At 34.7% G+C, this 22,283-nt stretch overlaps 1 protein-coding gene across 2 annotated transcripts in view; it reads left to right on the top strand.

The window, feature by feature from the left end:
- ATP11A (ATPase phospholipid transporting 11A) overlaps positions 1–22,283 on the top strand; it is a 117,873-nt gene that overhangs the window by 78,368 nt on the left and 17,222 nt on the right. For both annotated transcript variants that reach the window (XM_066176748.1, XM_066176749.1), the window contains exons 9-25: positions 628–692; positions 1,077–1,158; positions 2,363–2,513; positions 3,697–3,894; positions 6,343–6,516; positions 7,894–8,057; positions 8,346–8,417; positions 9,895–9,968; positions 10,204–10,307; positions 12,022–12,203; positions 12,690–12,941; positions 14,788–14,962; positions 16,199–16,301; positions 16,562–16,707; positions 17,323–17,382; positions 18,982–19,109; positions 20,795–20,930. In XM_066176748.1, coding sequence (XP_066032845.1) covers positions 628–692; positions 1,077–1,158; positions 2,363–2,513; positions 3,697–3,894; positions 6,343–6,516; positions 7,894–8,057; positions 8,346–8,417; positions 9,895–9,968; positions 10,204–10,307; positions 12,022–12,203; positions 12,690–12,941; positions 14,788–14,962; positions 16,199–16,301; positions 16,562–16,707; positions 17,323–17,382; positions 18,982–19,109; positions 20,795–20,930 — 2,266 coding nt within the window. The remainder of the gene's footprint in view (positions 1–627; positions 693–1,076; positions 1,159–2,362; positions 2,514–3,696; positions 3,895–6,342; positions 6,517–7,893; positions 8,058–8,345; positions 8,418–9,894; positions 9,969–10,203; positions 10,308–12,021; positions 12,204–12,689; positions 12,942–14,787; positions 14,963–16,198; positions 16,302–16,561; positions 16,708–17,322; positions 17,383–18,981; positions 19,110–20,794; positions 20,931–22,283) is intronic.

Below are 22,283 nucleotides of genomic sequence, written 5' to 3'. Positions count from 1 at the left end.
GGGTTTTTTTTATTGCTATATAGATAGAATCTGACAGTTCTGCACACGGGCTGTCTGTAAAGTAGTCCTTGGTTTTGAACTCAGATGATGATTAGTGTACATATCGTGTTCCAAAATATTATTTAAATTTCATTGAGGTCCTTACATTAACTCTTGTTCTCCTCAATAAATTATTTTACCTATATTTATTGGCATTTTTAAAAATGTTTACAGTAAGTATCAAAAATATCTTGTATACCATTTATAGTTAAAATAAAATGTATGAGTATATTGTCCTTTAGTAGCTCTAACATACAGGCCACTATAGTTTATATAACCCTAAAAAATAATAGAATTAATATTTTTACAAATAAGTAATGTGCAATTAGGATGTTGAGTCTTTATTTGGGTACCTCCCTATGTGGGGTTTAGGTGCATTGGTTTAAGGCTTGAGCTGTGAAATTGTGAGCTTAATTTTAGGCATCAGTTTATCTATTTTTAATTTTCACTTTAAAATTTTAAGTATGCCTTGTAACTTGTTAAAATAAAAGGATTTTAGTAAAACTAATTTCCTCTTTTATATGACTTCCACTAAGGTCTGATGGTTTTCTCTAAATGTTTACATTTTATAATACTTGCCTTTTGCAGGCCATTAGGATCTGAAAATCTGCTTCTTAGAGGAGCCACATTAAAGAACACAGAAAAAATCTTTGGTAAATATTTCTATTGATTATTTTTATGGAGCCTGAAGTAATAAGCAAACACCAAACAAAGTTACAAGCCTACAGTTTCTACTGGGCTTATGATTTCTATTGGGTCACTTGTTTTACAACTTTGTAGTAAGTTTTAATGTTGTTACATAGAAACACTTTAGCAATTGGAAACTGTGACTGGAATGGGATGTAAATGGTGCTTAAAATTTCTAAGTACCAAGATAATAAAGCCATTTCTAATTTTGAGTTATCATCCAAATCTGTGGTTTCTTTCTTCAGAGTAAAGAATTAAAGAAATAACAGAGTAAAATAATCTAATGGATTGTGCTCTTTTGAAGTTACTGCACTGTGCAATCTTCAGTAAAACAAGTTGTCTTATTTCAGGTGTTGCTATCTACACTGGCATGGAGACTAAGATGGCATTAAATTACCAATCAAAATCACAGAAGCGATCTGCTGTAGAGAAGTAAAATTTCTAATACTTACTTTGGGGGTTGAAAGCTGCATTTTTGAATGATGCAAATCGGGTTTTTTCCCCTCTGAAAGTGTATGTTTCATTGACTTAAATGAAAAAAAAGGAGGTAGAGGGACTTAAAATTTGCTTCTTTTTAAATAATTTTTTACTTACAATGTAAGTCATATAACACCATATAAATGAGGTTCTCACTACTGAATTATTCTTGGTAGATGTTTAAAAAATAAAGCCATTTTGATTTAATGCTTAGCTCTTTAATGTATAGTGTTTTTTATTATCCTAGCTTTCATGCTTTTTATTGCAATTAAAATTTGCAATTGCAAAATTTTATTGCAATTTTAATTCAGTAAAAGTAACTTTTTTAATGCACTTCACTTTGGATCAGCTGCAGTAACAGTGCTTGTCTGTGGCATGTTTTCCATGATTTAGCTAAAATGAACAAGTTCTATCCAGACATATATGATGGGAAAGTAAGGCAATGCTATCCTTAAGGAATGAGCTGACATTGGTTGCTTACTGCTTTTAAAATACTATTTTCTATTTCTACTCTGCTATCTGAAATCATCAGCTCGAAATAAGGTGGCCAGCCTTGTGAAAAACAAGATGTCATTGACTGAGGCATGATGTACTGACCAGCTGACACCCTTTCACTTATACAGTGACTGAGCAATGATGATGTGTCTCTTTCTATTGTTATTGATGTGTTTTAGTTCATGCCCATCATTAATGAAAATATAATCTTAAATGCAAAATGTTCTTGCGCTTTTTTTAGATCTGTCTAGAGTTAAAACATTACAGCTGTGTAGCAAAATGTTCTTTTTTGGTTTTATATTTCTATAAAAGTACTAATGGGAGTGATTATATTGATTCAGGGAAGTGGCATGAGAAGGTCTGCAGATACAAGCCCGGTTATTCTGTTATGATTCTATCTATGCTTTTGTTTTCACTAATATACTAGTTTTGTTAACTTGTCACACACATTTTGGAAACAGTTATAAAAATAGAAATTAAAAATAGAAAATAATGTCAATAATGTTTTTCTTCATTGGAAAAGCACTTTGGAAGAGTTCTTTAACATCTTAGCACTGTTAGACTTGCAGCAAATATTAGACTGATGAAGAAGTATAACATTATCTAATAAACTGTAGTTTATATGGTAATGGGATTCTTATCTTGCCTTTTTTTTTTTTTTTAGATCAATGAATGTATTTCTTATTGTATACCTCTGTATTCTCGTCAGTAAAGCACTAATAAATACTGTTCTGAAGTATGCCTGGCAGAGTGAACCATTTCGTGATGAGCCATGGTATAATCAGAAAACAGAGCCTGAAAAGAAAAGAAATTTGGTATGGAAATAAATTATAATACCAAGAAAGTTTCCCGTAGCCCTTAATTTATAGACATTCTACTGAAAAGTATATACAGCCCGCTTTACTTAACACTCAGGCTTTTTTGCTGACAGTGGTGATAATGTATTTATAGAAAGCTTGTATGTTAAATTTTTGCCCTTAAATTGTATGTGAATTTAACTGATGAGAATGTCTGGTTTAGTATAAAAATCTTCATGAAAGTGTTTTGGAGCTGCCTGTTATTTATATAAATTACTGAAGAATTGACCTCTTGCAGAGAAATACAAGGGCTGGAAGGAATCCCACATCTATTGGCAGTCCTGTAAGAGACATGTTCAAAATAATCCACTGTAGGAATCTCCATTAAAATGCCCCTTAAAAGCTTAATTTCGTATTTCTCTGTTATGAGCACTCACAGCATCAGAGCGCATCAGTCACCAGTGCCAGATGTTCCTACAGGAACAAGGACATTTTCCTGAATGGATACCCAGAGGGTCCAGAGCAGTGAACTGAAACCCTGCCCTACAGAAAGCACAATATTTATTTCACTAAATCATCCCAATCAGACTAGGAGAAAATTTGCTTTCTTACCCTAAATCATGAGGAGCACATGCTAGGCAGGCATTCTAGAGTTCTCATTACCACCAGTAGCGCTCTCAACCTGCTCAGCGGGTTGGTTGTAGCTCCAGCAAGTCTCCACCACTGCAAAATTGAGCCAGATGATGTGCATATGTTCTGCTTCTGTTGAGAGAGGGAAAGGAAACCCTTTATTTATTTATGAAGTGCTGCCTGGAAGTTATGTAATTCGGTGATCCTTGAAGGAGTTGCTGTTTAACTGTGCTATTTTTTCTGGTAGTTTTTGAATGCACCTGTTCCCCAAAAAGTCTTCACCATGTTTATTAGTTGCTCTAGAACTTTACAATAATGCTATGTAACAGTATTCTGCACCTGTAAATCTGTAAAGAAAAATGCAAATTTTTTTAAAAAAAAATCTGTTGCATGCCTCTTGTGATGTTATAAATCATGAAGGTTTACATCCTGTGCTGAGCTGAGAGCTATGAAAGGCATTGTTTACTGTTCAAAAGTTATTTGAAAAACCAGTTTGTAAATACTTGTAGTAATCTTGCAGTCTTTATTGGTATGTTGAAAAATCAGTATTTTCATCTTGTTTCTTTGGCAGTTTCTTCAAGCTTTTACAGACTTCCTTGCATTCATGGTTCTTTTCAACTACATTATTCCTGTATCCATGTATGTCACTGTGGAAATGCAGAAATTTCTTGGTTCTTACTTCATTGCATGGGATGAGGAAATGTTTGATGAGGATACAGGTGAAGGACCACTGGTGAACACTTCTGACCTCAATGAAGAGTTGGGACAGGTAAATTTCATTAAATGATAGGGGTTTTTTTGTCTACTGTAGGTTTTTATTTTAAAATTGATTCTTCAAGGTTTTTTTGTTTTGTGTTATTTTGAGGTGGTTTTTTTGCAGCTACATGTGCATTTTCTTTAGTGCTGTTTAATTTTAAAAATAAAATCTGAGATTTTTATTTTCAGAATCAAAAATTCTGATTTCTCACCCAGTCAGTGGAATTCAATTAGTATTACTATAGTATTAAGGGATTAATGCATCCTCTCCATTGATCATAGTGGGAAATTATGTAAGCATCTAGCTTCCTTAGATGGAAAAGTTAGATGGGAAAAAAACCCTTTTTGTCTGACTAGACTGGGACCGCATTTCCAGTGCCACATCTCAGGTTTCATCCATTAAAACGATCAATTGTCAGTCTCATTTTTGAAAAGAAATCCTGTTCTGTGTTAAGAAAATCATCACGCTGAGACAGATAAATTTTGTTTGAGAAAATATTTAAGATCTCAGTTGAAAATGTTTTCATAGATTTTTCAAATAAACAAGACACTGTATTTCTTTCTATTTTTAGTCAAACTGATAATAAAGCTTTTAAGGATACATATCTTTTGGTTTAAGGGTGATACCAGGTATTTCATTATTATGGCAGACAGTTGACATTGTCTCCAATGAGATCCTCGAAGAGGATCTGCTGAATTACAACCTGGAGGAGCAGACAGTGAGGTGGATTGAAAAAGTGGTGAACAGCCAGGGTGGAGGTCAGCAGTGCACAGTGGGAGGCCAGTATCTAGCAGTGTACACTGGGGGTCAGTGCTGGCTCCCATCCTGATCATTGATGATTTGGATGACTGGAGGCCACCCAGCTGAAAAGCAGCTTTGCGGAAAAGGACCCAGGAGTTCTGATGGAAATGAAGTTCAGCATGAGCCAGCAGTGTGTCCTTATGGCAAAGAGGGCCAGTGGTATCATGGCCTGCATTAGGCAAAGTGTTGCCAACAGGTCTAGGGCAGTGATGCTGCCCCTCTCCAGGCCTCACCTGGAGTGCTGTGTCCGGTTCTGGGCTCCCCAGTACAGACACATGGGCATACTGGAGGGAGCCTAGTGAAGGACCACAAGGACAGCCAGGGGACTGGGCTTTACGTGGCTCATGCAAAGACAGGCAGAGGGAGCTGGGACTGTCCAGCCTGGAGTGAAGAAGGTTCAGGGAAGATCTTACCAATGTATACATATACCTAAATGGGAGGGTACTAAGAGGATAGAGCTAGGATTTTCTCAGTGGTGCCCAGTGACAGGACCAAAGGCAGTGATCTGATGAACTGGAGGAACAACCTGATGAAACTGGAGGGTCTGTCTGAACATGACGAATCCCTGTGACAAAGCAACACACTGAATGACTTAAAGACCTCTTTGATTGATAGCATTTTGTAACTTTGATGATGAAACTGAATATAGAGGTTGAGATGAAAACAATCTGTATAGATACTATCCACTCTGAAAAAAGTTTAATTGTGGATATTTTGTCCACAGATAAAAAGGCACTGGAAAATTTGGCATTTGCCTTTTCAGATTAGTGAATATTATAAAAGTCAATCTCAGTGGAAAGTGTACATAATTAATGATGTTTTTGAAGACCGAGCAAAAATTTATTTGGCTTTTAGTTTGTTCAATACTCTGCATAAATAGGGAAGTTTGATAAACAATGTGATGAATTTTAAATAATAGCTTTATTTTCACTGTTTAGTTCCTTACCTTACTTCATTCTCTTAGTTTTTCAAATATGACATGCAGTATGTGTACAATACCTACATCCAAGATCCAAAATTGAGCTAATCTAGTTTTTCTAGTTGATAGTTCAGATTTTGGTTTTATTTTTAATGTTGTTAGACTTAAGCGCTGGAGCTCATTGTAACAGATAAAGTTTATGAAAAATTCAATATTGAGACAAGATGAGTGTTTCCAGGTCAATTACAGAGCCCATGTGTACAACTGTATGTGTCTACAATCCTCATTTAAACTAAAGCAGTTGTAGTGGGGAGTTCTGATACTACCCTAAAGATTGTTCTGACAATAACTGATGCAAATCCAGGCATGCACATTAAATAATAATCCCTGGGAAATGAAATTTGTATGCATTTTGTTTCTATAAATACCTGTCTTGCGGCAAGAAAGGCATTAAAAACTAAAAAGGACCTAGAGAGAAGAGTGGAAGTAGGTTAAACGCATCATTTGCATCGATTATGAGGCAGAAGAGAGCGTTGTTTGATACTCTTGTAGGATAAAATCTTTCAGGGCCTATATTTCTATGAAGATAGTTGCCAAAATAAATTGTCATCTTCCTTTTCTGAAAGAGCATAAGGATTTTCAAAGGAAGGTGTAACCCCGTATTAAACTCGGTTTTTTTCTGAGACATTGGAAAATCTCTGTTCACATTCCTGCTGTTTTTATCTTGTGTTCATTTGCAGATTGAGTATGTCTTCACAGATAAAACAGGAACATTAACTGAGAACAATATGGAATTCGTAGAATGTTGCATTGAAGGGCATGTTTATGTACCGCATGTTATCTGCAATGGACAAATCCTCCATGATTGTACAGGCATTGATATGATTGATTCATCTCCAGGAAGTAGTGGAAAGGTATGATAACTCCTTCTGTGTTCTTGATTTTTTTACAATGAAACACGAAAATTGAACTGTACTGATGAATTAATATTAGAAATTCAACATTCTTGAATTTTACTAATCAAACTAGATAACTGCATAGATATTTTCGTTTCCTAGTTAAGACTTGAAGGCTTAACAGAAAGTTTCTCATTTTAATGCAGTTGTAAATCTGACTTAAAACCCAAAATATAGAACTTTCTCTGGTTAATAGCTGCAGACACAGATAATTGGTTTCTATTTAACCTTAGCTACAACAGGGAAAGCAAGAAAAAAACAAGAAAATCCTTAAAGGGAAAATGGGGCCTTAGTGCAGGCACTTTTTTAGTCATCACTGAGTGAAAATGTGGCCAGAGAATGGTTTATGGTCAAATTAAATTACTTTAAAATGTAACTTAATTTAGCCCCATCTGAAGTGTGCTACCTACAGCAATGTATGTATTGTGGCTATTTGCTGTGTAAAGCAAAATTAGTTGAAAGTTCAGGAGTCTTCACTTGTCAACAGGTGAACAGGGTGTATATGAGCAGGATAGTCACAGCCAAAGTACAATGTATTTTTTATTTAATCAGTTAAGTATCATATCGTTCACACTCGCTTCATATCATGCCCTTCACTGTGACAAAATGAGGTCTCTTAAAATATGTTGGTGTAATTCAGCAGCCTTATGTCTCTCACCCGTGGCCCTCAGATGTGATCCCAAGTTATGCTGAGTTTTTATCTTGGAATCACAATGGCACAGACAGTTTGTATTTGACAGCACAGAAGAATAGGTTTCAGACACAAAGATATAACACAGACAGGTATCCGTGAAACAGGAATCTCTTTCTGGTGCCAGGAGCTGTCATTACCAAACCATCTGAAATGTTATAGGAAGTGGTTGGATGGGGCAGCCAAAGTATGTGCACTTCAGTAATTTATTTAGTTCTGAGAGGTGTTCAAGCTGCTCAAGAGAATGAAATCTGTAAGGTCTGCTAAAACCTGTGCTCCAGGTACTACATCCTTCTGTGTGAACTCAGGACTTCTAAATAATACCTTGACTGGTATTTAGTTAATGCAAGTTGTTAAAGTTTAAGCAAAAGTAAAGAAAGAACACCTTTGGCCACATCTAGGCACTCAGAGGAGGTAGAAGATGCACTCTGGCTGGAGGGGTTTGCATTATTAGCTTGATGTGTATGCAGTCCTAAGGGTACAAACAGCTGTGACACAATTGTGTGGCTACCACAGGGGAAGACTGGGTTCTCCCACAAGGAGCCTGCCTTTGTCTGATTAATAATCAGTGATATCGATCACCTCCCAAAAGAAAAGTTTTCAAGCGATAACACGTAATGACAACTGTCCCTTTTATTTTTCAGGAGAGAGAGGAATTATTTTTCCGAGCTCTTTGTCTTTGCCACACTGTTCAGGTAAAAGATGATGACAGTGTAGATGGTTTGAAGAAAAACCAGGGATCAAGAAGATCTTGTATATACATATCATCATCACCTGATGAAGTTGCTTTAGTTGAAGGAATACAGAGGTAAGTGTGTACGTAGGTATTATATTTTTTCTAAACTACAGATCTAATCACTGAAGCTCAAAATTGTTTTCAGAACAAAAATTATAATAACAAACACCAAGTTATCTGCAACTGATTGCTTTCTTAAGATGAATTAATGAATATTCATAGCCTAAAATCAACTAAAAACAGTTTGAGGTTTTGGTGTTGGTTTGTTGTGGACTCAGTCTTAAATCGTTACGACATACTTAAACCAGCTAATTATATATTTAGTGCATTCATTCTCTTGTTTTTTGTTTCATTTTACAGACTTGGTTACACCTATCTAAGGCTGAAAGACAATTATATGGAGATCTTAAATCGGGAAAATAACATAGAAAAGTGAGTGGTTAAAAATATATCAAAATAGATTGATGACAAGTTTTTGATATGTTTAATAAGCCATTGTTTCCTTACATGTGAGTTTTTAAGTCAGAAAAGCCAGGAACCCTGCAGTTTAGTAGAAAAATAAGGGAAATTCAGTAATTTTAATTACTTTAACTTTTTTGACATTATAGGCAGTATAAAATACTGATATGACAATGAAGGTGTGGTGTGGGATTCATGACCTAATCTAATAGTTCCTGATGGTTTTATATATGATAAATAATATATTATTAACAGAAAATGCTGTGTACCCAATTGGCTGTTCACAAATAATCCATGGAATTTACAGGAGGGTAATATCTGTAGAATAAATTTTGTGGGCCATAGTATGAGTCAAATTTTCAAGAACATTGAAATAGTACAGCTGTTCTGTCATATACACATAGCCTTGAAAATTCACCTTACACTTCTTTAGATGTTTGCTGGTTAAGTCTGTTTTGTATCTGGATCTTCCTGCTTGGGTACTCTGCTAACTACACAAGGACTCTTGGACACAAATATAGGAACCCTGCTGTTACTTTACCCCCTTTTAGGATAATATGGAGAATTTTGCCCCAAGGCTACTTCTGACTTTTTTGGTTCAGCTCATAAGAACTGGTGTCAGTATCATTAGGTGACTCAGAAGAAAGCACTATAATCACTGAGAATTTTCTCCCAAATGCATCTCAGTTTGTAGACATGGGCCTCATGTAGCTTTGCACAGGTCTGAGTTCTAGGGTGTTAAAAGGACTTAGGACTGAAGGATGTAATTAAACAAGCAGATCTGGACAGAGACAAATCCTGAAAAATTTGGAATTAATGATTGGATTGCTTATGCTTGTGCTGGAAAGAGAGGCTCTCTTAAATTAACAGAAATAGGTAGGAGAGTAAATGATAGAAGTGTACAAACTGATGAAACCAAAACAGTGCAACAGGGGCTTGTGATCATTTTTCCTCTTAGAAAGGAAAGGAACGTGATAAAATCAAACCATAGAAACATGGCAGTTATAAAACCAGTAAATAGAAGTTCAGGGTTTTTTTCATTTGAATAAATTGTCAATATTTGAGCAAGATTATGGAATTAGGTTGACACTTCTGGGAGATTAGGAATAGTAAAAATTAGAAAAAATATAAAATAAAGACTTGTGTGTAAGCATGCATTTCAAGTTCTAAGGCTATGTCTAAGTAGTATACATCGAAGATTACTTTATAATCAGTATGGTGCTCTGCAAGGTTTCAAATCTTCTACTTAAATAAGTTAGATTGACTATACATCAAGTATGACTATACATACATCACAAGTTCTAGTTCAAGTAATTAGGAGCTAAGGGCTTTCCTTATTTATTATTTGCAACTGTCTGTTTCATTGTGTACTAGTTCCGTATTTCATAGCACTCAACATAATCTTCCATGTTAAAAGTAATGTTTAATTTAAATGCTTGATCTGTTTCAGGTTTGAATTACTGGAGGTTTTCAGTTTTGATTCTGTGAGACGGCGAATGAGTGTAATCGTTAAGTCTTCAACAGGTAGGGCTGTCACTTTCTGTTAGATGTTTTTGTTTCACTTGAATTTGTTTCAGATTTATCAGAGTTAAACATTAAACAGTCTCTGTGCCTTTCTTTATAAAATAAGGGGCCAGGTACTAGCATTAGTACAAATATAAAGAAGTTGGATGAAAACATTTTGAAGGCTTATTAATCTGGATGTTTTTTGAAGAAAGTATATTTGGTCATTTTGAATTCCATATGTTGTCTCTTTTAGGTGATATATTTCTGTTTTGTAAGGGAGCAGATTCCTCCATATTTCCTAGGGTTAAAGAAGGTAAAATTGACCAAGTACGATCCCGAGTAGAACGCAATGCAGTGGTAAGATTCCATTTTATTGATCTCTTCACATTATATCAGTGTCAAAAAGGAATTAAGTGTTCTGACCACCTACTTTATCTGCTAACAGGTTTGTCTTTACAGGCACCAAGGTTATTCTGTGCCAAGGTTCACTCAGGCTTTGTGGGTAGCAGTCCGTGTAACTCCCTTACTTGCATCTGTCCTCCATCTCATCTTCCAAATGTCAGTTGTGGTGCATTGGATATGCACAACTGTATGTTAAACTCCTGAAATGTTAAAGCAGAGGTCATCAGTTAGCTTGTTAGTGTGGCATTTTCACAATTGTGGTTTGAATCAATTTTTGACTAGAAGAAAAGTGAAAAACTGTAAATCTCTGTAAAAACTATTGCTAGTTTCAGTCCCCAGCCCTAGCAAATGTGATTTGCTGCCGTTGATTGCTTTACAAGCTCTGGGGAAACAGTGCAGTGATCATCCATGTCTTATATTTTTGCTTGCTGAAAATCAGCGATGAGCTGGCTGATCACCTTTAAAAGTAATTCAGAACTTGGTTTTACCTAAAAGTAGTATTTGAATTTTGTTGTGTCCAAAAATACACAGAACTCATTGCAATGTAGGACAATTGCCAGTCTTACATAGCATATAATTTGCTGGCATCCAGTACTCAAACTGAAAACAAAGTATTATTACAGGTATGTGGGAAAAAAACCCCTACAGTGTCACCTGCTTTTGTTTTGAAGCAAAAAACTCTCAAAGTGCTTTACTAAGCTTCATTATATGGGACAGCTGTCTGATAATTACAAGTAAAAGAAGCTAATGGAATTGAAAAGTATTTACATATCATATCCATTCAATGTCTGTCAAGAAAGAAATCCAGACCAACACAAATTTTTTCATCCTGCATAATTGGAAATAGGACTGGGTCCGACGCACAGAAGCCTCTCAAAGAAAATACCTGGATCCTGCTTTTGTCAATATCAAGAGACAGGGAAGTATTTTAGTAGTTCTCATTCTTGGTTTGGTAATAGGTGACTATACAAAGACCTACTGGATGGATGAAAGTTAAGGAAGCTGAAGTGCCATTTAAATGGTGTTGTGAGAAGCAATAGATAACTCAGGTGGCAAAACTTAACTGTGTTATAATGGCTTCTCCCCACCTTACGCAATCTATATACTCCCTTTCTTACTTATCACACAGTCCAGAAGTTTGATGCAGTCTGAACACCCACAGCTAAATTCTAGTTTTCACTTGACTAAAATGGTACAGTTGGATTTTCACTTTCAGTTCTCTTTGTGATGTTTGGTCCCTTTCTGTGGATGTGCTGCAACACAGCATCAAAATCTGTATTCCTCTTGTATATAATGTACACTTATATATAGTAGCTGCAGAGCTACTATTTATATTACTATTATTTATTCTGACTCATCCTGCCTAATTATACACATAGGGAAGGAAGTCTTTACCTTGACCTTGCCTTCTCTTGTCATCTCATATATCCAGTTGGATCACTGAGCTGTTTGTCTTCTGGGAGATTGAGGTTGGTCCATCAGGTTGTAACTGCGTCCAGAGCAGAACAGAATTAACCTGAACCATATCCTAGTCTATACTATACTGTTCCAGTCCATATTTACTCACTTCATGACGTTCCTTTTTCAAATCCTTCAGCATAAACACCAGCAAGGAGTCTAAAAAGAGTTTTGTAAAATGCATTTTGTTTCTTTTGATTGCGTTCTTTAGGAGGGTCTGCGAACATTGTGTGTTGCATATAAAAAGCTCACAGCAGAAGAATATAGCAAGGTACAGAAGCTGCTTCAGAGTGCAAAGTTGGCCCTTCAGGACCGGGAAAAGAAATTGGCAGAAGTGTATGAGAAGATAGAAAGAGATTTTATATTACTTGGTGCTACAGCTGTTGAAGATCGGTTAGTTAGTACATTTCTTAGTTTCTTATGTTCAGTGATGGTGACAAAGTAATTGAACTTTTTCTGCATTAGAGATTTATTTGGGAAACCCCTTATTTGAATCAATTCCACACCCTTAGCTTACTAAAGTTACACATGGGAACTTTATAGCCTAGAAAGCAAGTGATGATAGTTAAGTGTACAAAAATCAGTGTATTTGAACCATTGACATGCATGTAATAATTTATTGATCCAGTTATAGGAAAAGGTTTTGGAGGAAAGGACTAAAAAATGGGTATTTAGGAAATGAAGGAAGAATCTTTAGGTCTCAAAGAGATTCAAAAGCGAATACTAGTTCCCTACACATTTTTGGAGTCAGTTTTTGGGGAAAACTCTCAGATCTGTTAAGTTCTGTTGAAATTTTTATTTGTTTAGGAAAATCTTTCAGTAAAGACCTTTTTCATTTCCAAGCAATCCATCAATTTATGTTGTCAATTGACTTTACAGACTACAAGAAAAAGCTGCTGACACTATTGAAGCACTCCAGAAAGCAGGAATTAAAGTTTGGGTACTGACAGGAGACAAAATGGAGACTGCTGCAGCTACTTGCTACGCTTGCAAACTCTTCCGAAGAAATACACAAATACTTGAGCTAACCACAAAGAAAATTGAGGAGCAGAGTTTACACGATGTGCTTTTTGACCTAAACAAAACTGTCATAAGACAAAATGGCAGCTTAACCAGGGATACCTTCTCAGGGTAAGGAAAAAGTTGGATTTTCAGGCCAGAAATAGACTTCTGGGCATTTTGCAAACAATGAAATTATGACCGATTACCTTAAGAACAGCAGTGTGTTTCAGTTTTTGTTGCTGATGTGTGAATTATTGTATGGTGATTATGTATAAGCTTGTTTAGATAAATTTAGGTTTTCAGTCATGTTCTTTATCTCATTTCTGGTACTGCTTTGACTATATTAAAAGAAAAATCACAACTGACACTGTAATAATTTTTCCACTATTTTAGCAGAGATTTTCCATAACTCTTAGCCTTACAGCTTAAATCTCTGGACCAGATAGTTTTTCTTAGCTCTCCTTACACTTCATACCCCACTAGTCTAATCAATAACATTTGTATATTCAATTAAATAAATCATTTTTCTTCATGTCTTCTGTACCATTTTGTGTAAGTCCCACAGGCTTTACAAAGTGTGATCAAACGTGTTTAACTTTTTTGTGCAATGCCAATTTCCTACCTGTTAAAACTCTTGGGATTTTTGTTTTTGCCTTTATCTCCAAAGCTGGAGAATAGCACTAAGATAGTAACAGCAGAATTCTGCCTGTATGTTCAAATTCCGGCTAAAAGTATTTCACTCTAATGCACCAAACATGCAGTACATTGCTTGAACTTCATAATGATACATTTTCTTTTGATATCACTGTACACCAATGGCCTTATCCTATTTGTGCCAACAGTAGCAAGGTGGTGAAAATATCTGGGAACCGTTATTAAATGGAGTTTACAGAATTTTATCGTATTTGCGAAAAATAGCTTGTGTTCTAGAAAAAAAGATGGAGATACCTAAAATACATATTAAGAAATACGGTGTTTTTCTCAACACTGATCTTGGTGAAACCATGTTTGTTGAAACCCCATGCACAGTAGTGCATAACCTTGGAACACTGAAAAGAGAATAAAAATACCTCAGTGTGTACATTTATACAACATTCACTGTTGACCTGAAGCCTGAGGCTGCTGTGTAATGCAGGCAGATGCAAGGGTGCTCTGAAATAACTTGTTTGGATGCTGCAGAAAATGGTTCTTGCAGTCCAGACCATCTTACCTCCCCCATTGTTCAGTTTATGAAAAAGTGGTGAATAAACTACTTCCTGTGACTGTGACTTTCTGTGGTTACACTTCTAGTAATGCTCAAATTACTACAGGCATACTGCTAATAGATTCTTATGGATGAGAATATATTGTAATATTATAGGAAACATAAATAATTATTTTATTTTAGTATTATAAATAAAAGTAAACCTGTATTTTACTTAGTCACTACTCTAAAGGCAAAATATCCATACTCCAGATGTCAACTGTGGCCTTATCCATCTGGGCCAGGTTTTTTTTAGGCATTTCCTTTAAGGCACAATTTACTTTTGTCAATGTAGACATTTGGAAAAAAAAAATTTCCTCATCAGAGTACCAAAGGCCTTTCCCTTTAACTTATTTTTCCTGAGTGTTATGGAATGTGCCACAAAATTAACTTTAGTCCTGCAGCTTGGCTTACCTCACTGCAGTTCTTGGAACCTTTTCAAACCGAACTGAAAAGTTATTAATTATACACTTATACTCACTGGTGAAGTCACTGAGGTATCAGATATATGTATTCAAACCGGTGAAGCACTGAATATTTTCAACATAATCCAGAATTTTAAAAGGTTGTAAATATCAGTCTACAAGGAATTTCTTTTAGAAGTGTATTAAATTTGTGGTATTCTATACTCATTATTTTTTGTTAATTAATTTTCACATAATTCTTATTGCCAGATTTTAAATGTCTGAGAATTTTACAGTGACACTTAGTTTATATTTTATCCCCAAACAGACTTTCAACTGATACGCAAGATTATGGTTTAATTATTGATGGAGCAGCATTATCATTAATAATGAAACCAAGACAGGATGGGAGCTCTGGTAACTACAGAGAGATCTTTCTTAATATTTGCAGAAACTGCAGTGCAGTGTTATGCTGTCGAATGGCACCTCTGCAAAAAGCACAGGTTTGTATTTAATTTCATAATTGCTTGTTAGCTATGCACATGTGTTAATATTAAAGGTTAATACTCTGTGTGATTTACTATGGTAACTTAAGACACTACCATAAATTTTTGTATCTTCCAAAATGGAAAAAGTAACAGAAAAAAAAAAAAAGAGAGGAGAGAATTTCTGCTGGCAAGCAATTTAGATAATGATATGCTAAAACAGCACCCAGCTGTGCACCTGAATTTGATTTAGGTACATACTGTTCAAATTTTATGATTGGTATATGCTAATAAGAACCTATTTAATAAATGAACTAACTGCTCTTCTTTTAACCTAAGAAGCTTTGTACTCTTTTGACACTACAAGAACCTGTGTTACTTATTACTGCAGAATGATATTTTTTCTCTGTTTTTAACGTAAGTGGAAAGCCACGAAGAATGCAGGCAAAAAATGTGTGTATGATCATGTTTAAGTATACCTACACTGTTGCGTTTGTCATTTGTATCAAGTAAAAAGTTATCCTTCCATTACTGAAACCTCTCAAGTTAGCTGAAGAACTTTGAAAGGAAAGAAGTACTGGAGTACACATTTCTTTTTTCTTTCAGGTTTTCATGTCATTTTCTCAGTGCACAGGTACAGCATATGTAACCCCTATTCACATTAACAAATGTGTTTAGCCAGCACTGTAACTATCTGGAAGTTTGTAGAAGTTTTTAGTTGCAGCTGACTTGGTACCAAATTTACAGAGGTGATTATTTGTAATGGAGAGATTTGAAGTCAATTTTTTTGACATTTTATACGTCAGTAGTTTTTATGTGTATACAGAGTCCAATATATTTTCTTAAATGTAAGAAAAAGTTCAACACCCATGAGAAAGTACAAGTTTTTAGTCTTTCATTTCAGGATTTCTTTGAAGTTGTGCACTCTGTCTCTGGAACACTCTTAATTTATTGATGCACTGACGCAGCATTAAGCAATCTCGACAACATCTTCCATTATTCGGCTCTTCCTTCCTTCTGTCCCATCTCTCTCAAAGTACTTCAGAAGTGTTTAAAAAATGTTTGGAACAAATACTATGTAATATGAAGAAACTGTGATATTCATGCATAGCTGTTGGATTGAGTAATGCTGGTTTTGTGTTCCTTCGGAGAATTTCCTATAAAACTGTCTTGGTAATTTTTATTTCATGTTACACTTACGGAAAGTAAGCAAAGCATTACAGAGGAGAGTTTCTAACACTATTTTTTTTCCAGATTGTAAAGTTGATTAAGTTATCAAAAGAACATCCTATCACATTAGCAATTGGTGATGGAGCAAATGATGTCAGTATGATTCTAGAGGCGCATGTTGGTATAGGTAAGCCTGCTCCTTAGTATATTATTTCAAGTGAAATGAAAAAAAACTTACATTTTTCTAAAACAGGCAGTCTTAAAGAATCAGGCTATATGCGTTATAGACAACTGTTAGTGCGTTTATCCTAGGAATTGTATGAGATGCAGTCGTGATCTCCCATTAGATCAGTACCATAGTATTATTATATAATTTTGCAATTAATGATATCTTTTTAGTAGTTCTTTAGTTATTAAATACCTTCACCTCTTTTTTGCTTTCTAAAGGAATCATTGGCAAAGAAGGTCGTCAAGCAGCAAGAAACAGTGACTATGCAATACCTAAATTTAAACATTTGAAAAAAATGTTGCTTGTTCATGGGCATTTTTATTACATTAGGATATCTGAACTTGTGCAATACTTCTTTTATAAGGTAGGAGAATGCTTATTCTAATTACATAAACCTCAAAAACTTAAATGGTAATATCTAACTATGTACAGTTTTTGAAGCTAATGGTACAAACTAGCAACAATTGCATGAAGAGATTTTCTTGAGTACCAGATGCAGTGCTGAAATGGGATTATTGTTTTTATTCTGGACATGAAGAGAAAGAGCTTTTATATAGACAGATTCTGTAATAGATGTTAGATTTAAAGCCAAACTTTTTATCTTATTTTTTCATATCCTACGAATACTGTCTCGGACTGGTCTTTTTATTTTCAGTACCTTCCAGGTTGTCTCTATAGTGAACCTCTAATTCACACTGGAAATAGTATTTGAAAACTTAGACATTACTGCAAATTAAGTTGTGCTAAATTCATTAGGATAGTGTAGGTATACAAGATGGTTTTGAAAATATTTTAAGTGTTTTTTTCTAACAGTATTACTGCAAGATGTGACTGTTAGGGTTTCATATATGTAGTTTTTTCTATTGTTCCTGCAATGCTCAGTATTGTTAGTGTTATAAAACTATGATATTTGTATCTATAACATTGTATATAAATTAGTTCTTCTATATTGCTTGACAACAGTAATTTTGTTTTTCAGAATGTCTGCTTCATTTTTCCTCAGTTTTTATATCAGTTCTTCTGTGGGTTTTCACAACAGGTTAGTTGATCTTTTTCCATCAATGTCATGTTCTCTTTTGCTTTTTTTAACAAAAAAAAAAGGATCTTCCTGAGAATTTAGCGTTAATTTACACAAAGAAGAGCATCACATTTGATTCATATGGTATTCAGTGGCAACTGCATTTAAGTTACAGAAGTCAGTTTTATGAATTATCATAAAAGGAATGTTAAAGTCAAGGAATACAGAAATACAATATTTGGAAATTGCAGTGCAAAGTGAAATGTCTGTGTGAAATGTACAGTCAGTTAGATTTAAGCCTACTGGACATGAATAGAGGAAATCCTGAAAGATGAGTAATGGAGTCAGTTGTTCATTTTTAGAATCCGGAGTGAAAATGAGAGAATGAATTAGTCTTCTCTAGCATGAACAGGTATGAATTACAAATTTCAAGTGAATAGCAGCATTTAATTAGTTGAAAAGAAAATACAAAAACTTAAAAATAGAGGAAAAATGAACTGTTGCTCGCCAGAAAAGTGCCGTCATTCGGGAGATGATCCAGTATTTGCTTTCCTAAATTTTTGTTTATTTTCTCCTCTCCCTTCTTATCTAATTGTGTAGAAAGTATCTATGTCTTCTTTCTTCTGAATGAGAGAGCAAAAAAACAAAGGAATGAGTGACTGAAGTTAGACAAAAAGGGTTTATATTTTCCATATGAAATTGAGGGAGAATTGGATTTAATTGGGGAAAAATAGTACTATTGCTTTGAATTCATTGAAAGAAAGCCCCAGAAGGAGTTAAAATGGCAAAACTATTTTTTCTGTTTTGATTTCCATTTCAAACAATGACTGAAAATTTGTAGGTTTTTATAAAGCATTATTAGCACTTAGATATGAAAGCATGGGTTATGAAAATTTAGCTGAATTTTTATCCTTTTAAGTGATAAAACATAGTTTTGAATCGAAAAGGGGATTTTGATAGCAATTTTTTCCAGAATAAATGATCACCAAATAGGTTTTGGGACATAAATAGCTCTTTTTGTGGAGTGACAGGGTAGGACTTGAGGGTACACTTGATGATACATACATGAGAAAACATCTCAGTGAGAAGAATTAAAGACACATTGGGATGTTTCTTTGTGAAGCTCATTGCAGTCATGCAGAGCTGAAAAACTTCTGGAGTTCTGAATATCTCCAAGTTTCTCAATAGTATTTCCAAGTATCTCAATAGACATTGAGGAGATTAAAGGGGAAGGAGATACATGGATGTTGTGTCAGAGAAGAATTTCTGCCTCTACAGGAATTTGCTGTTTGGTTTGGGTACTTAGGAGTTGGTATTACAGCTGAAATAATAGGAGGAGCCAGTATGTGGACCAGACTGGTCCATGAAATGGATTTTTTAGCTGATCTTTTTCCTCCAGGTAAATGAGATACAAGTGGAGAGTTGTGTCCTATATCAGTTAGGAGTATTTACCTGTATCTGTTCAGGGATATTTGCCTCCATTCTGTAGGAATATAACTTTGGTTTCCTGCAGAAGTTCACACATTTTTTTTAAATCAAGTCTCATGCAGAGGATTTAATTTTAAAGTAAGATTTAATTTTAAATTAAAAGTAATTGATCTAATTCTTTTCCATCTACAGACTTTATATGATACTGCGTATCTAACACTGTACAATATCAGCTTCACCTCCCTTCCTATCCTCTTGTACAGTCTGATGGAACAACATGTCAGTCCAGACACACTCAAGAGAGAGCCTTCTTTGTACAGGTAAAATTATAACAGTGTACCCCAAAGTTTGACTGTTCAGTTATGGGATCTGTGTCTGTTACAGTGGAAATCCTCAGGATTTCTGTACCACAAGGATACCGTAGAAAATCAGATACATAGCAACAGAAGTGTTGAAGACCATGTGCATGGCCTACAAATTACAATAGCTAAACATGTATTTTTGCATGCCAACCACACCATGCATTTGCTGCAAAGGGAGTGAGAGCAAAATAGAAATCACTGTTTAACAAAATCAAATTAGGAGATTTATTTTAGTACTCTTTATTTCCTCCAACCATGGGGAGGAAACATGGGGAATAGAAGCATCCTAAAAGAAGAAAACATACTGGTTTTTTCTATATACATGTTTATTCTGAAAGAAAAGACGACTGAGTGTTAGAGTGTATCAGAGGATATATTCTGTGTCCTGTCCAGCATTGTCCTCTGCATATTGTTGACTCACTTCTAGGCATTGGAATTGACTTGTTTAGGTTCTTAGCCACTTGAAATACAGTTCTTGCCAATTAGCTGCATTTGGCCATCTAAATTAGGAACAGTGCCCAGTTTAGATACGTGTAGCTGCAAAGCCATTACATTTCAGGGAGGGGTAATAGTTGGATAATCTAAGGAAAAACATGCTTTGAAAGAAGTAATATTAATCGGTGTAGTGATATGTTTTTACCAATGAAATTGAAGAGGAATATGAGAGATTACTGTTGAGTTCCAACAGTAATGTTTTTATTTTCTCTGTGATGTTTTGAATGTTTTTAATTTTGAAATGGTAATTTAGAAGCCTTTTTTGGTTTATGAAAGCTAGTCATTTGTCAGGAACTTGTGGGTTTTGATACCTAACAGAACCTATTGCTAAGCTGTTTTGGGCAATAGTGGTTGTTCTGGGCCAGATGAGGTTATTGTTCGCCACATACAGGTTTGCACTCTATATTGTTAATCGCTGGGGAGAAATGACTTTATGTGGTCATCAGACAGTCTTTTAAGTTCACATGGTGGAAGTACTGGTTGGTAGTAAATTTTTCTGTAACGTAGTTTTCATTTAACTGTGTCCTGAAATACTCTGATACGTTCTGTACTCTTTGCCAAGTTGATACATACCTCTTCTGTGGACAAGAACTGAAGTTGTAACACTTAAAAGTTTTTGTAGTAAGAAAATGCGTGCTAGTGAAGAGTTCTGTTGTTGACAAATCCCTGTATGTTTTTGTGGAAAAACATTCAAGAAACTCTATTTGACCTGAAGCTTCAAGTCTTGTTTCACATTCCAAAATAAAATTAATGTTTTATTTTGTTACAGTAGTCTGTATCCTAAGGGAAATAAAGCAAAATCTCCAGAGACCCCTAGTGTTTCCATTTAATATCTGCAGTGGATCATGACACGCACAGCAAGCACTGGAAAAGAGATACCTGTTGTTAAAAGATTGAAAAGTAAATGGGTACAGCACAGGGAGTTTGCCATTGTTGAAATAAGCAGAATTAAAGAGAGCAGTAAAAAGGGTTTAGTAAGAATTAAATAAAAATAAATAAAGAGGGTGTTTTGAGGAAGGAGTTAGATTTAAAGTGGTAGGCAGTTGTAATGTGGAAATGCGGTGGTTTTCAAGAAACAATATGAATTATCTCATTTATCTGGAATTTTCAAACTTGCTGATAATGAACACGTTTCTTGTTTCACACAGAGATGTTGCCAAGAATGCTTTGCTGCGCTGGCGTGCATTTATTTATTGGACATTCCTAGGAGTGTTTGATGCTGTGGTATTTTTCTTTGGTGCCTATTTATTGTTAGACAACACAGTTGTGACCAGCAATGGACAGGTTAGTGTTGGATTTCATCAGTCAATGGTAATTTTTTTTAATGCCAATTGCGAAATGAACATAGTTGTAATTTTTTTCTTCAATATTTCATGCAAGATGATAACTTTTTATGAGTTACAGTGAGATAGATGGGTTATCTGTTTAACAAAATCTGAACTATGCAATGAAACATATTGTGCATTAGTAAACAGAACCATAGAATTGAATACTAACTAGGAAAAATATATAGCATAAATTATTTCTGAATTTATACAGTAACTTTTCAGTTTCATCCTTAACATTCATCTAATGAATATCTGTTTGACATATCAAAAGACTCTAGGTAGAGTAGTTATGAATGATCATAAAAGATCTTAAATATAACAAGCTTTTTAATAGTTTAATTATTTTTGACATATAGCAGCTTAAAATAATCTATCTCTACTTGCTTTGCAGTCACGTGAATGCAAATTTTATAAACTTTTGCATTTTATTTATTTTATCCATTGATATTTTGGTCTGTTTTATTTGTGTGCTTTTTTTCTTTTTGCTACTTGCTTCTCTTCCTATCCTCAGCTAATGACAACCAGCACTCACATGGTAAGACTATTGTGGATTTGTCATGATATCCATTTCATCTTTCACTGTTCTTAAATTAAACTGTTAAAGAGCAGTAAAATATCATTTAAGCCTATAGTTAGAAATGTTCTTTATAGCTACTCTATAAGCACTTAAAAGGAACTTTATACAAAGGATATTGAGGAATATGAGGTGTGGTAAAGAACCATGAACTTTAAAAAAGCTTTTTGCTTCCTTGCATTTTGTTATTCTGTTGTATGTTTTTCTGTAACCTACATTTTGTTGCTGATTCTCTGCTATAGAATTTTTTTTACAGTTTATGCTATAATGTGCTTTAATGGGCTTAGAAAACATCCTCAGAGTGAGACAGAAAATAAACTCTACACAATTTTGTTGCCTGCATGCAACATACACATTTGCTAGAAATGCAGTGTTCAGATATCATTAAAAACCACCTTTGACATCTGTCAGGGAAATGAACTTCTGGTGTGGGAGAGAACACTTGTTAAAAAGCATTTTATCTAAGGACAGAATGAACTCCCGCTAGACAGAACTGTACACTACTCTACAGCTTTTTTTGGTACCATTATGCTCTCTGTTAGATGTCCAAAACTGTTCATCACCATATACTTATGGTGCTGAAAATTAGATTTATCATACCTGTACTAATCTTGTAAACAGTTTGTGTTGCAAATATTCTGACTCAATTCCTTTCTGAAATTCTAGTTGTCTTCCATTGCACACATTCAATCTAATTCTAAGGCTCTAAAGCCAGATTAATACCTAATTCTCAAA

Source organism: Chamaea fasciata, unplaced genomic scaffold, assembly GCF_029207755.1.
Source record: "Chamaea fasciata isolate MVZ Bird 193981 ecotype frontalis unplaced genomic scaffold, bChaFas1.0.hap1 SCAF_2, whole genome shotgun sequence".
NCBI lineage: Eukaryota > Metazoa > Chordata > Aves > Passeriformes > Sylviidae > Chamaea > Chamaea fasciata.
The sequence above is the reverse complement of the archived record's forward strand: the minus strand, read 5'-3'. Positions and strand labels throughout refer to the sequence as shown.